We start from the raw sequence: 15,077 nt of genomic DNA, 5'->3' as shown, positions 1-15,077 counted from the left end.
CAAACAATAGCACATTGTATTCTGAAGCCAGCCATAGATTTTTTTTCTGAAACTTGATGGTACAAAATTGCTTTTTAAGAGGTTGTTGGCTTTACTTTCAGTTTTATCCAATGCCTTGGGGACCATGTGATAATTAAAACACAAAGTTGGCAGTTCTTTCTGGGATGCAGGTTTTCAAGCTGTCACTCACCGCATCTGCTCTCCCCACTCCCAGTGGTTGGTAAAGAGTTTAGACAGAATGATGCAGCTGCTTTTGTTTTATGGATGTCTATCTGCTGAAACAGCTCACTGATCATGGCGTTATCACTCACATACCGGTACCAAGTGCATTTTTGGTCCTGGAATCACTTTGATCACTTTAGCAAATCTGGTGCTGCAGGATAGAGGTGGACTGTTTCAATTTTGCAGCCAATACCGAAAATCTATGGGTCACACGGCCCGGAATTTACCTTTTTTTTTTTTTTTTTTTTTTTTGATCTTATTTTACCTGCTTTTGTCAGTTTGTATTGTTTGCTAACAAGGGTGATCCATAAGAGTGTGGATGAAGCTGCGGCTAATAGCATTTTCTTTCCCCTTTTCCAGGAATCGGCTACGCCTCCATCGTCATTGTGTCCCTCCTGAACGTCTACTACATCGTCATCCTGGCCTGGGGCGTCTATTACTTATTCCAGTCCTTCCGGGGCCAGCTGCCGTGGGCTCTGTGCCACCAGGCGTGGAATACCGAGAACTGTGTGGAGGACACCTTCCGGAAGAACCGGACGATATGGCTGGCGCTGAACTCCAGCAACTTCACCTCCCCCGTCACAGAGTTCTGGGAGTAAGATTTGTGACCCGTCTATGGTTCTGTGTGTATGTGGTGTAGGTGTGACATCGATTGTGTGGTGTTGGGGTTGCGTTGTGTTGCATTTAGACAGCCTATTTATATGAATGTCAATGTACCACAACACACCAGAATTTGGACCTGCACAATTATTTTGGATGCGGTGCACGACGCACCATGCATTCTTACGCACTGCAACAGAAGTGCATTGGGGTGTTGTATGACATATCAGTACATGCTTTGCCACAGGGGGGATTTGATTTAAATTAAGTCGATTTAAATCACGATTTTCAATCATGATTTAAATCTCTAGTAAAAAGGCTCGATTTAAATCATAATTTTTAAAGAGCACCTGTCATTTCTCTGTCCCACAGCGGCTCCTCTGACCCGCTGTTGGCTCCTCCTCTGACCCGCTGTTGGCTCCTCCTCTGACCCGCTGTTGGCTCCTCCTCTGACCCGCTGTTGGCTCCTCCTCTGACCCGCTGTTGGCTCTTCCTCTGACCCGCTGTTGGCTCTTCCTCTGACCCGCTGTTGGCTCACCGACAGTCCCATTCACTTTAATGGGACGGCTGGTGATGCGGCAGTGACACAACAAGGTGAGGGACGTGTCTGCAGAACGTGAGTAGATGCCAGGTAACAGGCGCTGCCATGATGGACCCGAAATGACAGGTGCTCTTTAACCATTTCAGCCCCAGAAAGATTTACCCCCTTCCTGACCAGGCCATTTTTTGCGATTCGGCACTGCGTCGCTTTAACTGACAATTGTGTGGTCATGTGACGTTGTACCCAAACAAAATTGATGCCCTTTTTTTTTTTTTTTACCCACAAATAAGAGCTTTCTTTTAGTGGTATTTGATTGCTTCTGCGGTTTTTATCTTTTGCGCTATAAACAAAAAAATAGCGACAATTTAGAAAAAAAAAAAATTTTTTTTTTTTTTTACTTTCTGCTATAATACATATTCAAAACAAAAATATAAAAAAAACTAATTTATTCATCAGTTTAAGCCAAAATTGGAGAAATGACTGCGCTAAACCAAAATGTAACACAAATACTAACGCTAACACTGAAACAAATTCCAGACAAATGTGGAAAAACAAAGTGTAGCGCTAAATATAATAACAGCAATAAACTGAAGAAATAAATGTGTATAAGCAAGTTTAGTGAACGTGCAAAAGTCCAATGTTCACAGGTGTGAACAAAAAAGATTTTCGTGAGAGTTCAGATAAACATAAAAGAAACTACTGGAAAAACATGTCCATCTAGTACATAACTTGTGAATCCTCAATGGAACCGGTCATGGTGCGAACAATATGTGACTAGCTGTAAAAGTAAAGGAATCCTCTATTAAAAGAGTATGGATGGGTACTCTTAATGGATACGGTGGACCCACTTACCGGCGGTAGTGGGTCAATCAGGCTTGTGTAGGCCGAATGCCTCAGGGTTAAGAGTTTTCAGGAAGAAGGTAACTCCAAACGGGGTAGTTCCACTCCTCGACAGTGGTCCAACCGAAGTTCCTGGATTCAAATGGCTTTCAAAAAAAGCATGGAACCTCCACCCAATAGGGGAGCCGTCTAGAGCATAGTGAGCCCGATGCGTTTCGTCCCAACGGACTTCAACTGGGGCAACTGCGTCGGGCTCGCTACGCTTGCTCCCCTCGTTGCTTTTTTTACTTTTACAACTCACCAGTATTTTTGTACTCCTCTACTATGATGTATTATACTTTTAAAATAAAACCTCTCCGTTTTTGACCTGCACCATATGGAGCCTCTCCATTTCTTCTTATCTTTACCCCGGTTCGATTGAGCCTACCTGTATACACCATCGACCTCGAGACGGCTCCCTTATTGGGTGGAGGTTACATCCTTCTTTTTTTTTTTTTTTTTTTTTTTTTTTTTTTTGAGAGCCATTTGAATCCAGGAACTTTGGTTGGACCATCACTGTCAAGGAGTGGAACTACCCCATTTGGAGTTACCTTCTTCCTGCCAACACTTCTGTGAGTCCGCATATGTGCGTGAAGTGGTCAGCCTTCCATTTTTACATTTCTTTATGGCTATGGGCTTATTGATTTGGCAATAATTTGTTACTGCCTAACAAGTTCTTTTCTGGGGCAGTTTTGTTCCTCTGTCTCACACGTTAAAATCTGCATTTTTGTCTAGAAAATGACTTAATGTTAGGGTTGCACCGACGCCGAGTATTTGCACGAGTACTCGTGCTAGTGCAAATGCTCCGATACCTAAAACTGATACCTTTTGTAGTGCAATTTGAGTCTATACAAAAATGGGCTCAAATCGCACTGAAAAGAATCGCATGCAATCTGAAGAGAAATGCGGTGCGTGAACCCAGGTTTGTCATGGTGACTTCAGCCTGGGTTCACACAGGAAGCGGTGCAGGAAACCGCATGCAGTTCGGACAGGGATTGCACCGCATTCCTGTTCAAAACTGAATGCAATTCTTTGCAGTGCGATTTGAGCCCATTTGTTTTGTATGGACTCAAATCGCACCGCAATGGTACTAGTTATCAGGAAGTACTGGTATATAGGTACTTGCCGGTAAAAAAAAAAACGTATCAGTGCAGCCCTGCCTAATACCCCCCTGAAAGGAGTGGCTGGCTCCTTTTCACATGCAGCTATGGATGTGAAAAGGAGCCAGCCACTCCGTTTAGGGGGGTATTGGGGAGGGCTGCACTGATACCATATATTTTATTTATTTTTTATTTTTATTTTTTACCGGCGAGTACGAGTACCAATACGTTTGGTCAAGTACTTGCCGATACTGAGTACCGATACCATTGCGGTGCGATTTGAGCCCATACAAAACAAAATCTCCAATCAGCAGGAAGCCTGAGCTTTAGTGATTGCAGAGCTCATAGTTTTGACTATGGAGTGGAGTGTGGCTCCTCTGCAGAGAGACCACTGCCTCCAAGCAAGGGTTCTTCTCCATATCATGCAGGCAGGGGACAGGCTTTTTACTTCTGCTGCAGCTGTTTTCTAAAGAAAGCCAGCTGTAAGACTTTGAACATATTTTTGTGTTCATCTGGAATCTATTAAGCTGATTTAAAGCGGAATTAAACGTGGATAAAACGCACACAAGCAGGGTTTTAAGAACAGAAGAGACCCTAGGGTCTCTGAATACCTGTTACAGCCTGTCCTGGTAATGTACACTGAGCCACACATGTGCAGCTCTAAGTACATTTACAGCACCACCCTGTGGCTACCACACGCATGTGCAGTGGTGACGTCATAATGGGCCGACTGTTTACGTTGGGAGGAGGACCAGACGAAGATGGTAGCGCCCAGGACCGGCTGGAGCACCGACAACGCGGCGCTGGAGGGCTTCTTTTGACAGGTAAGTCTGCTGTAATGTGCTAATAGGCAGTGCATACTGGCACATTATAGAATAAACCAGTGTTTCTCCTCTCCAGTCCGCAAGTACCCCCAACAGGTCAGGTTTTCAGGTTCTCCATTATTTTGCACAAGTGATTTGATCAGTTTCACTGCCTTAGTATTTACCACAGCCATTTCATCTGAGGAAAATCCTGAAAACGTGACCTGTTGAGGGTACTTGAGGACTGGAGTTGAGAAACACTGGCATAAACCACCTGGGGGCCCATTTATAAAAAGAAAGATTCAGTTGGGCTTTAATGACGGTTACTGCAGGAAACAACTGTGACTGGGCCCTGAATGTCACTCTGTTAATGCTTTGGAGCAGATTGTGTTGAAGGGACTCTCCCGTAGACACCCACTGAATCGCCTTATATAAAGCTCTATAGATATTAATAAAAGCCAGCTGGATGCCACCTGGGTTTTTTTTTTTTTTTGGATGACTGGGGCGTCTGAGTCCTACAAGATAAGTGCTTTGGATCTAAAATAGATCTACGGAGTTTCACAGAGCTTTAAACCCATAATTCCTCTTCTCCAGACCTTTGAAAAGTGCAAAGTCCTAAAAGTGACTCAGCTTCACAAGAGAAGACTAGAACGTTTTGGGATTAAAATTGAGTTCCCAACGGTTGTTGTATCAAGCCTGACTTGTGATAGCCGGGCGATGGCGAAAAGGTAACGCAGGTTTCCTGATTGGTTGGGATATGTGTGATTGAGTGCCAGTCCATTATAAGAGAGAGATTGGATTTACCTGTAGGTGCACTTTATCCAGTCGGGTGACCACGTCTTGGTGGCTCCTGCAGGTTGATGAGCTGGCACAGACCTCATCTGCCTGTGGGCGCTTTAAAAGGAACCAGTCCACAGCTGGCATTTGTAAAAGCCTAAGACCCCTTTCACACTGGGGCCGCGTCAGCGCTAAAGCGCTGCTCATTTTAGCAACGCTTTTTGGCTACTGGCGGGACGCATTTAACCCCAAAGAAGCGGTTAAAAAGGCCCCTGGTTGCGGTGCTTGCGAAGCACTTTTCTGGCGCTCACAAACCGCCCAAAAGGTGCTGCTTGCAGGACTTTTTTCTAACGTCCTGCAAGCGCCCCGCCCCCAGTGTGAAAAGACACACTGAAATAATTGGGAGGTGGTTTTCAGGTGCTATTTAGAGGCTATTTCTAGCGCTAATACAACTGAAAACCGCCTCAGTGTGGGTCTTATTTCTACTGTTGTGTCGTTCTAGTGTAACCTTTCAGTGATAGCTGTGTGTGCTGTTATTTTAATGGCATTCTCTCCCTGTCAGCAGACATGTCAGGCTGTAAGGTTACCATAAAGCAGGGGTGCTCAACCTTTTGAAGAGCATAATGAACATTTTCTTACTTCAGCCGCTGAATGCTGGCGGGAGGGAGAGGAGGAGAAGCTGGCTTTCATCGGTTGCAGGAGGAAAATGGAGAGGATCGGTTCCTGTATATGCCGCCCTCAAAGCCCCTCCTGTCCAAGTGTAAAACAGAATGTGACGGGAGCCCCCTGGAGCATGGGGCGGGGTCATCATTGTAACCCCTGACGCTACACAAGTGGTTGCGGGGGGTAGTAAAAACACGTCTCATCTATGGCCACAGGTTGAGCGCCCTTGCCATAGAGACTGTCCACTCTCCTATCTGGGCTTAGGGCTTCTAACTGCCACCTGGCTGCTGGAGGAGGAGAAACAGGCAACTGATCAGGCCTTTAGTTTACTTTGATGCACTACTGATAGAACATATATTTACGTTATATTATAATTTTATTGAGTTTCTGTGCTCAGTGACTCGATATAGGATGGCCTTTTGCAGGGGCCTTATAGTACGAATCTCAGTTTGACCCGTCTGCAAGTAAGAGAATAAAAGTAATGAAAATTTTAAGTGAAAGTGATTGTAAAGGCTCGTTTTATACATGTTATACTTACCTGCTCTGTTGCAGTGGATTTGCATAGAACAGCCCCGATCCTCCCCTTCTCTGTCCCTCTTCTGTGATCCTGGCCCCTCCCTCCTGTTCAGTGCCCCCACAGCAAGCGGCTTGCTATGTGAGGCACCCGAGCTGAGCCGCAGCTCCCTGTGTCCATGCAGACATGAAGCCCCGACCTGGCCCTGCCCCTTCTTTCCCCTGATTGGCTAGCTGACTTTGACAGCAGCGGGAGCCAATGGTGACGCTGCTGTGTCTCAGCCAATCAGGAAGGAGAATCTCAGAAGGCTGAGATGCTCGCGGACATCGCTGGACAGAGCGGGACCTCAGATAAGTATTAGAGGGGGCTGAAGGGGGCTGCTACACACAGAAGGCTTTTTTATTTTAAAGCAAAGAATGCATTAAGATAAAAAAACCTGCCTTTACAACCCCTTTAAAGTGGTATAAAACTCCTTGAAGAAAAAAAGTAAATAAATATGGGCCCCCGGGGGTTTAAACCATAACTAGTGCATACTAGCACATTATGGCAGACTTGCCTTGAGATGGAGCCCTCCAGCTGCGCACTGCTAACAAGGCTTCCATCATCTTCACCCGGTCTTCCTTCCAAGTTTGCAAGCTTCGGTCGTTTGACTGGTCAGGCTGCAATGTCGTTGGCCCTGTAAGACGTCCGGTTGGACGAAACGTGTGTAGCGGTTTTGTCATCATGGCCACTTGAAGAGCTTAGATATGCTCTTGAAGCTTTTATGCTTTGTGAGTACCCATTTGGTTTTAATAATAGTCTGTTTTAACTCTACTTCACTATGGAATTTCCTTGCTTCTCCCTTGATATGTGGCTGTGGCGCTGGCTGAGGCATATTTTTGGGAAGCGATCCAGTGACCATATGAGGCAAAGAGTTGAGAGAGACTTCAGGTGTAATCAAATGTGAGAAGGAAGGCTGGATCTGAAGGTGGGAGCTGTCATTTAAAATGCTGCCTGACTTCATATGTCTGGTAAGCCGCTTTATAATCACACGGTGGCTGGTGCACACTTGTATGCGTGAAGATTTTTATTTTTTTTTTTCCACTTCTTGGTGGACTTTTATAGGTTTCATCTTTATCTGGACTTACATTTTTAGATGTATAACCTGAATTGTGCAAGCGCTAATTTATGAGCATGTGGTTTATGATATTATTATTCTTGGGACTATTGCTCTGAATTGATGGCATACTCAGTGTGCTGTCAATTCAGAGCGCAGTGCGCACACGCCGGCGACATCACCGGCTGCTTCCAGTGTGAGTATCTCCTAAACATCGCAAGTTTAGGAGAAATTCACTGTACCAAAGGCATGGGCGTCCGCAGGTAGGGGCAAGGGGGGGATCAAGTGCCCACCCCTGGAATCGGGGATCGGCACATTCAGCACAGTGGCATTGCTATGGGGGTGTGAGAAGCCAGTGGGGAGACACCATCAAGGTGCTGTCAAGCCCCCCATCAGTGTAGTGTGACTGCAGGCTCTTTTCCCTGCTCAGTCCAGCAGATAACTTTGCGGCGCGAGCTGCGGGCTGTCGGAGGTTTCCGCCGCTTGCGCCCCCCCCTGCTCCTGTCAGGGAGAAGAGACGGCGGCTCTCACCAGGTTCCCACCACGCTCCCTTCCTTCTCTTTGGCCATCACTGAAGGCCAATCAAAGGAGACTAGGAGAGGAGAGCATCATGGGACATGTAGTCCCAAAGATTGGCGGCTCCATTTTCCACAGGAGGGAGTCTACAGCTCCATCAAGAGAGAGATTGAGAGACTGTACCCTGGAAAAAAGCTGAGGGAGTGAGTGCTACAGGACAAAGAAAGAGGAGTGTGCTGGGCGGAAGGCAGAGAGAGAGCCACGCTGCCCAGCGCTGCCAGAGAGAGAGTCAGACACTGAGCCACTGCCAGGGTACAGACATGCTACACTACTGACCAGAATCGCCCCCGCGGAAACCAGAGTGAGCGATCGTCCAGCCGGAGGGATCACTGCTGTAGTTTCGCTGGGTCTGGTAAGAGCCTATTGCCCATTATCCATTACTTATCCTAGGGACTGTACTACGCCTGCTATCTCTGACTATGACAACGTTATAATGACATTGTCGAAAAGGGGCGGCGCATGGGTGACCCTAAAATGATGCCCCCCCCCCCCGAAAAAAGTTCTGCGGACGCCCTTGCCCACAGGTAAGCCTTCGTATACTGTTTTTATTTTATTTTAGAAAAAAGGGTTTACTCCTTATGAATAAAAGTGGATTGTTGTAAGAAACCATCAGTGGTAGATGTATTGCCCCAACCCCTAGACATCTTGGCCTGTATATACACATCATGAAGAATGTAAACTTATTTTAAATACAACACGGATTATCATATAATATTAGACACATCTAGTTACCAGAATAAAGCATTTTTCACTATAGTGGGCCTTTCATTTAGGAAATGGAACTGCTGCAGATTGGCAGCTGTTATGAAAGTATAATTATAGCGAATATTCAGGTTCTGTTATGTTCCAGTCCAAAAAAAGTGGCACAGCGCCACGTTTTTGTGTTTTTCCTATTTATTAGTGTTTATTTTTAGGTTAATTTTCTTCGGAATGCTTCATCCCAATGCTTGGGAGATCTGAGGTTTTATAGCTTCTGTGGCGGTTGGCCAGATATTCTTGGCATTTGTCTGATCAGTCTTTTGCCAAAATTTTAGCTGTGGAATAAAACCCAAATACCGCGGTTCAGCGGTCAGAGCACATCTCTTAGGAAGCCAAAAAGTAACATTGCTTAATCCTCACAAAATGACTTGTGGATGTTTAACTTTGTTACCACACATGTTTATTATGATGTTCTGAGCGAATAATGTAACCACCATCATTCAGAGAGAGTAAAAGAGGCCCAAAGGGAGCACCTTGTACTATAATTAAGAGGATTATCCAATGCCTAGGAACTGGCCACATGATTAGGAATTCAAGTAATGGGGAAGCACTCACATTTTAGCAATAGATACTGTTCGGAGCACTTAAAGGATATGTACAGTATACCCTAACTCAGGGGGCTTAAATATTTTTAAACAAAGTTTTACTGTCCCTGAGACTTTAGAGGGGAAAGACTGTGGCCAGAGGGAGGAATAGTGCCCCATCCTTGGTGTCAGTGGGAGGAATAGTTCCCCATGGTCCCAAGAGTCCCACTTCTGAGTTCTGATGTTGACCGTCCAGAGCAGAGAGCACCCACTGAGTGTGTATATATAAAATTACAGACCTGAGGCCTCCTCCGACCATTGGCAGTGGCATCCAGAACACTGCATTACAGACCATCCCTCAGACTTGAGACCACCATCCAGCACTGTGCAGTATTACAGGCCTCCTCTGACCACCGACATCTGACATCCAGAGCACTGTGTATTACAGACCATCTCTCAGACCTGAGACCACCATCCAGCACTGTGCGCAGCATTACATGCCTCCTTAGACCACCGTCCAGAGCACTGAGCAGCATTACGGGCCTCCTCAGACTGTTCAGAGTGGCTGAATCTGTATCTGCGAGTTTGTTCAAACCTTAATACCATAAATAATAACATGATATTCGATTTTTAATTTTTTTTTGTTTTTTGTTTTTTTGTTTTTTTTGTTTTGTTTTACTCCAGGAGAATATGAGTTTGGAAATTGTATAGAAATTCTTAAATAATGCATTACAATTTAACTAAACACATTAGATTTAAGTTGACTAAAATGATTTTATTCGACTAACGTACTGAAGATTTTAGTCGGCTAAAATACGACTAAAACTAAAAGCATTGCAGATGATTAAAATGGAACTAAAACTAAAATGGCATTTTAGTCAAAAGACTATAACTAAAACTAAATCAAAATTCAGGGCCAAAATTAACACTGTATAGGACTTCTGCAGACAATTTCAACAGTGTGGTGAAGTGGGTATGGGTACATACTGGACACACCATTTGTAACTATAAAATATTTTGGAACCCTAGTTCTAGTGTAGATGTATTCTCTAGCACAGCATTTTGTATAGGTGAGATACACTCTCATATTTTGATCAACTTTTTCTTTTCATCCGCAGGCGCAAAGTTCTTACTTTATCAAAGGGAATAGATGACGTTGGTGTGGTGAAATGGGACCTGGCACTGTGTTTGCTCCTCACCTGGGTCATCTGCTTCTTCTGTATCTGGAAGGGCGTCCATTCTACAGGCAAGGTAAGAGGGACCTCAAGACAGGTAATCTTCAGCAATAAGAGATGGACAGATCTATAACTGCTTAACTAAGTATTTTTAAAGAGTAACTCCACTTTTGTTAGAGAAAAAAATTCCCTCTGGGTGATCAATGTACATTGCAAGGAAATGGTAGCCTTTAGTTCCATATGGGAGCCTCAGTGGTGCTGGGTAACGGCTGCCATGACAGGTACCTTTTTTAATGCATCTCTAGAATCTCGTAGACAATGTTGTCCTCTGTTTCCGCTCTAGGTGGTGTATTTCACAGCCACCTTCCCATTCATCATGCTGCTTGTGTTACTGATCCGTGGGGTCACCTTGCCTGGAGCCGCAGAAGGGATCAAATTCTACCTGTACCCGGACATCACCCGACTGAGTGATCCGCAGGTGAAAACAACCTTTCGATGTGTCCATTGTTTAGTGTCCCCTTAAGGTAGCTTACAGTAAACATACATCTCAAATAGTTTATGTAAATCATGGGTCCCTGGGTTTAGTTGGTGTTTTCTAGGAGGATTCAGAAGTTTGATTTAAGCTTAATGAAGGGTTTTGTTAATACTAGAGGATACAAAGAAGTTTTAGACAATTGTGCGCTTCCGACCTTAACAGTTTGGGGGAAGACCCTTTTCTGTTTCAGCATGACTCTGCCCCTGGGGACAAAGCCAGCTGCATAACGGTTTGACCAGTCTGGTGTGGAGGAACTCGAGTAAACCAACGTAGAGTCCTGGCCATCTGAATAAGCACCTTTTTGGGATGAGTTGAAAAATTGATTGCAAGTCAGGACTTCTCCTGTAACATCAGTACCTGACCCCAGAAATGCACTTTTGGCTAAATGGTCACACATTGCCACAGAGACACAAAATCTTGTAGAGGGTATTTCCAGAAAAGTAAAGGTCATTAAAGACACTAAGGTAGGGGGACCAACTGCATATTATTGCCCATGATTTTTTTTTAATGGATGTCCAACAAGCTCACATTAGGTGTGATGGTCAGTTGTCCACAAAACTTGGTATTAGTACACGTCATGTGTTGCTTCTCACCCAACCTCTTGTCTTTTATCCCCACAAGGTCTGGATTGACGCTGGCACCCAGATCTTCTTCTCCTACGCCATCTGCCTGGGAGCCATGACGTCCTTGGGGAGCTACAACAAGTACAAGTACAACTGCTATAGGCAAGTCGTCGGTCAGCGGGGGTGGGAGGTGTGCGGGGGTTCCAGGTTTTGGTCATTAACACTGCTCCGTGACATGTGTGTGACATAGGGACTGTATGCTGCTGGGATGCCTCAACAGTGGTACCAGTTTTGTGTCTGGCTTCGCAATTTTTTCCGTCCTGGGCTTCATGGCACAAGAGCAAGGGGTGGACATTGCAGATGTGGCAGAGTCAGGTACTGTATGACAATACAACGGTGAGGCGGTCACATAGAGATGCAGCTCTCCTCTGTGTAGGAGCAGTCCGTTGAGAGTTGTACGTTTCCCATCGTATACCGGGTCCAATTTAAAATGAATGGAAGCAGCTAATGGCCCAGAATCTTTAGGCTGTAATACTACTGAAGGCATGCTAAAACAACCATAATCTGCACTTTAGTAATGCTTAAACTAACTACAATATGCTTTAACTTTTATTGCATCTTGAAGAATCAGGGCTTATTTGTCTGTGTTTACTACAGTAACCAGCCAGAAGCCAAGTGGCCTTTTGCTAAAGGTTAAGACTCCCTAAAACGAATACTCGGCTGTTAGAGACAATGCAGACATTTTTTGCTGCCTCTATTTCTTCTAAATTGTCCCTCTAATGGAAGAAGAATAGAAGAACCATTCCCATAGTCCTGAGATTGATCTTTACAAAAATAATATCATAGTTTCACATTGATTTATGAAAACCAGAGCCAAGGAACAGTCGACTATTACTATGGAAGCATCCCAGGAAATTCTCAGACAATCCATGTTACGACATTGCAACCAGTCACTGGAGAACTGGCTGGTTGTCGTGAGAACATCCTCCTGGATGGTATTTTTGCTGCCCGTGACAACCAATCAGGTTTTAGTATTCTTTCTGCAACGTTAGGAAAATGGCGGCTGGGATCAGATTGGTTGCCACTAGGGACCTAGCCGTGTTTCCTTTGTTCAGGCTTTCATGAAGATGTTCCTGTGTGTTTTATATAGAATAAGAGTAGTGCCATTATGGAAACCCAAAGGCTCAGGGTCACCCAAAACAGTTGCTCAGTTTTTTGGCTTGATGCTGGCAGTTTGAATCGCATGCTGGATCCTAGTATCCCTTTGGGGACTCTACACCAGATTCCCCAGTTCTCTCCAATTGTCCTACACATTTGTATAGCTAGATGATTGAATCCACTGATGGATTCTCTATAACAGTGATGGCAAACCTCGGCACCCCAGATGTTTTATAGCTACATTTTCCATGATGCTCAACTGCACTGCAGAGTGCACGAGCATCATGGGAAATGTAGTTCCAAAACATAGTTACATAGGTTGAAAAAAGACACAAGTCCATCTAGTTCAACCGTTAAAAATAAAAATAATTAACATCTGGGGAGCCAAGGTTTCACCATTACTGCTCTAAAAGATGTCCACACTGGAGTCTGTGGAGGATGTTTGAGGCTGGAAACGCACCTCCACGTTGCGTTGATGGTGTGGTACACACATTTTTACAGCACATTTCTGCAGTGCACATCATAACAAGGTAACACTACATGGAGTACATATAGAGCGCACAGTCTAGGATTGCTGCCCGGTTGGTAAAAATGGAATTTGATGCAAGTTCCCATCTGTAATCCCTGTTTGAGCATCTGGTTCCCCACTATCCGCTACACAAGTATACAGAGATCCCACCACCAGTCTAGGGCTTTGCTGCCTGGTTGGTAAAAATGGGATTTGATGCAAGTTCCCATCTGTAATCGCCCTTTGGCCATCTGGTTTCCCACTGTCAACTCATCAATCCTTTTTAAAGAAATTTTCCTCCCGTAATTGACCATACTCAGGAGACAATTGTGCCCCGGTATGGTGGATTATTGTCAGATCAGGAGAGAGTTGTAGATGCCCCCCGGCTTAAAGACCTTAGATGATGCTGTAATGCCAGAGGTTTCATTTATGAAAAGTCACAAATAGACTATGCAAAGTGCCGAAGGTCCATCGGGAATCATTTCTGCCCTTTTTATCTGAGAATCCTGCTACCTCCTCTCATAGGTGTGCACAGCCTATTGCATTAGGATGTGCACCCCAAAGCTCAAACACGTATGCCTTTCTCAGCAGCTTCAGCTGCAAGGGGCAGTGAATGAATGGGAAGATCTCTGTGCTGAGTGGCTTCCTCTTCACTCACAAATGGAAGCGTAGTAAACAGTTTACTATGCTTCAGCCATGAATGGACACAGCGAGCGAGTGTGTTCATTTAGAGAAGGAAAGGGTTGGTAAATTACATATTTACTAGTCATTTCCCCTGCCCTCCATCCTGAAACATCCCCTGCAACACCCAGCGGGAGAGAAGTGAGGAGAAGGGAAGCCAGCAGCAACCCAGGCAGTGGGGGGAATCGGCACCGCATATAGGGTTTAGGGTCTGCCCAGGCACAACTGGCACACCCCCATGCGCACGCCTATGTCCTCTGTATATATACACAGTTGACAAAAGGGTCGTCGCACAGAACCATTGACGGGATGCTGCAATCATAACCGCAAAGCTCTTTAACAGGCCTGCCATGTATGGCTGCAACCCGCTTCTGTAAAAAACAAATTTAAATGTAAATTTGCCAAGATTTCTGCACAGCATTGGCTGTTTTCATGATTTCTACCTGTTGCCAGTGTGCTAAATTCAATTTGCTGTTGAGATTTGTGAATACGATATTGTACAGGATGGCGAAACCGACCAGAACATATAATCAATAACGTTGCATTATTTCTGGAACATGTTGGATGGACTTTAGTATATGGATCTTTGAAACACAAGTGTGTATTTTTGGGCTGTTTTGTAATTCATGTACATATAAAATCCCCTAGACATTCAATGCCAGGAACATTAAGGGCCTATTTGCATTTCAAGTACAAATCCCATTCTTTCCTAATGGGGCTGGTTCACATCTATATGCTGAAGTTCAGTATGAAAAGGTAAAGGGAACTATATGGTCCCATTTTATACCTACATACAATGGACAGTGTGAATCCAGCCCGACAGCTTTGAATGATGCAAGGTGGGAAATATTCCAGCTGTGGCCCATTGTTTTAATAACTGATGATGTCATATAGTGTATCCCAGGTCAATGGAAAGTTTAAGTGAGCTAAAAAGTAACAAAATTATTGTTTTGTCTTTTGTTTCTCTGTATAACTGCAAAAAAAAAATTCAATAACAAATTACCCAATGCAAAAAAAAAAAAAAAAATAGTAGTAAAATTGACCGTGACCAGAACAGAAAAAGCAGAATTCCTTTCTAGACCATTATACATTTCCTGTAGGCCTTTTTGAGTATAGGGACATAAAGCTACAACGAACTTCCGTTCCTAACACTTGCCACCAAGGTCCCTGGCAGAAGCAACTTTGTCTAACTTCAGCTCCTCATGCTAGTTCCGGGGCAGTGACTTGTCCTTGCAGCAAAGCCCAGTATATTCAGCGTCTCTGCCCCGGAGCTCGTGTGCAGCGCAGGAGCTGGAGGATTGTCGCACTTGTTGGAGGCCACAGGCAGGAATTTCCTTGAAAGGGAAACCGTCATGATGTTTAAATGTCATATTCAGTCTGCTACAGTCCAAATCCTAGAAGCA

The 15,077-nt window shown here is 44.6% G+C and overlaps 1 protein-coding gene across 1 annotated transcript in view; it reads left to right on the top strand.

The window, feature by feature from the left end:
* SLC6A6 (solute carrier family 6 member 6) overlaps positions 1-15,077 on the top strand; it is a gene marked incomplete in the record, with an annotated part of 65,333 nt that overhangs the window by 43,893 nt on the left and 6,363 nt on the right. Inside the window, 5 exon segments of the mRNA XM_073591771.1 lie at positions 583-817; positions 10,173-10,305; positions 10,573-10,707; positions 11,386-11,489; positions 11,578-11,702. Coding sequence (XP_073447872.1) covers positions 583-817; positions 10,173-10,305; positions 10,573-10,707; positions 11,386-11,489; positions 11,578-11,702 — 732 coding nt within the window.

Source organism: Aquarana catesbeiana, linkage group LG07, assembly GCF_042186555.1.
Source record: "Aquarana catesbeiana isolate 2022-GZ linkage group LG07, ASM4218655v1, whole genome shotgun sequence".
Lineage (NCBI taxonomy): Eukaryota > Metazoa > Chordata > Amphibia > Anura > Ranidae > Aquarana > Aquarana catesbeiana.
Note: the sequence above shows the minus strand (reverse complement) of the source record. Positions and strands in the feature narration are given on the sequence as shown.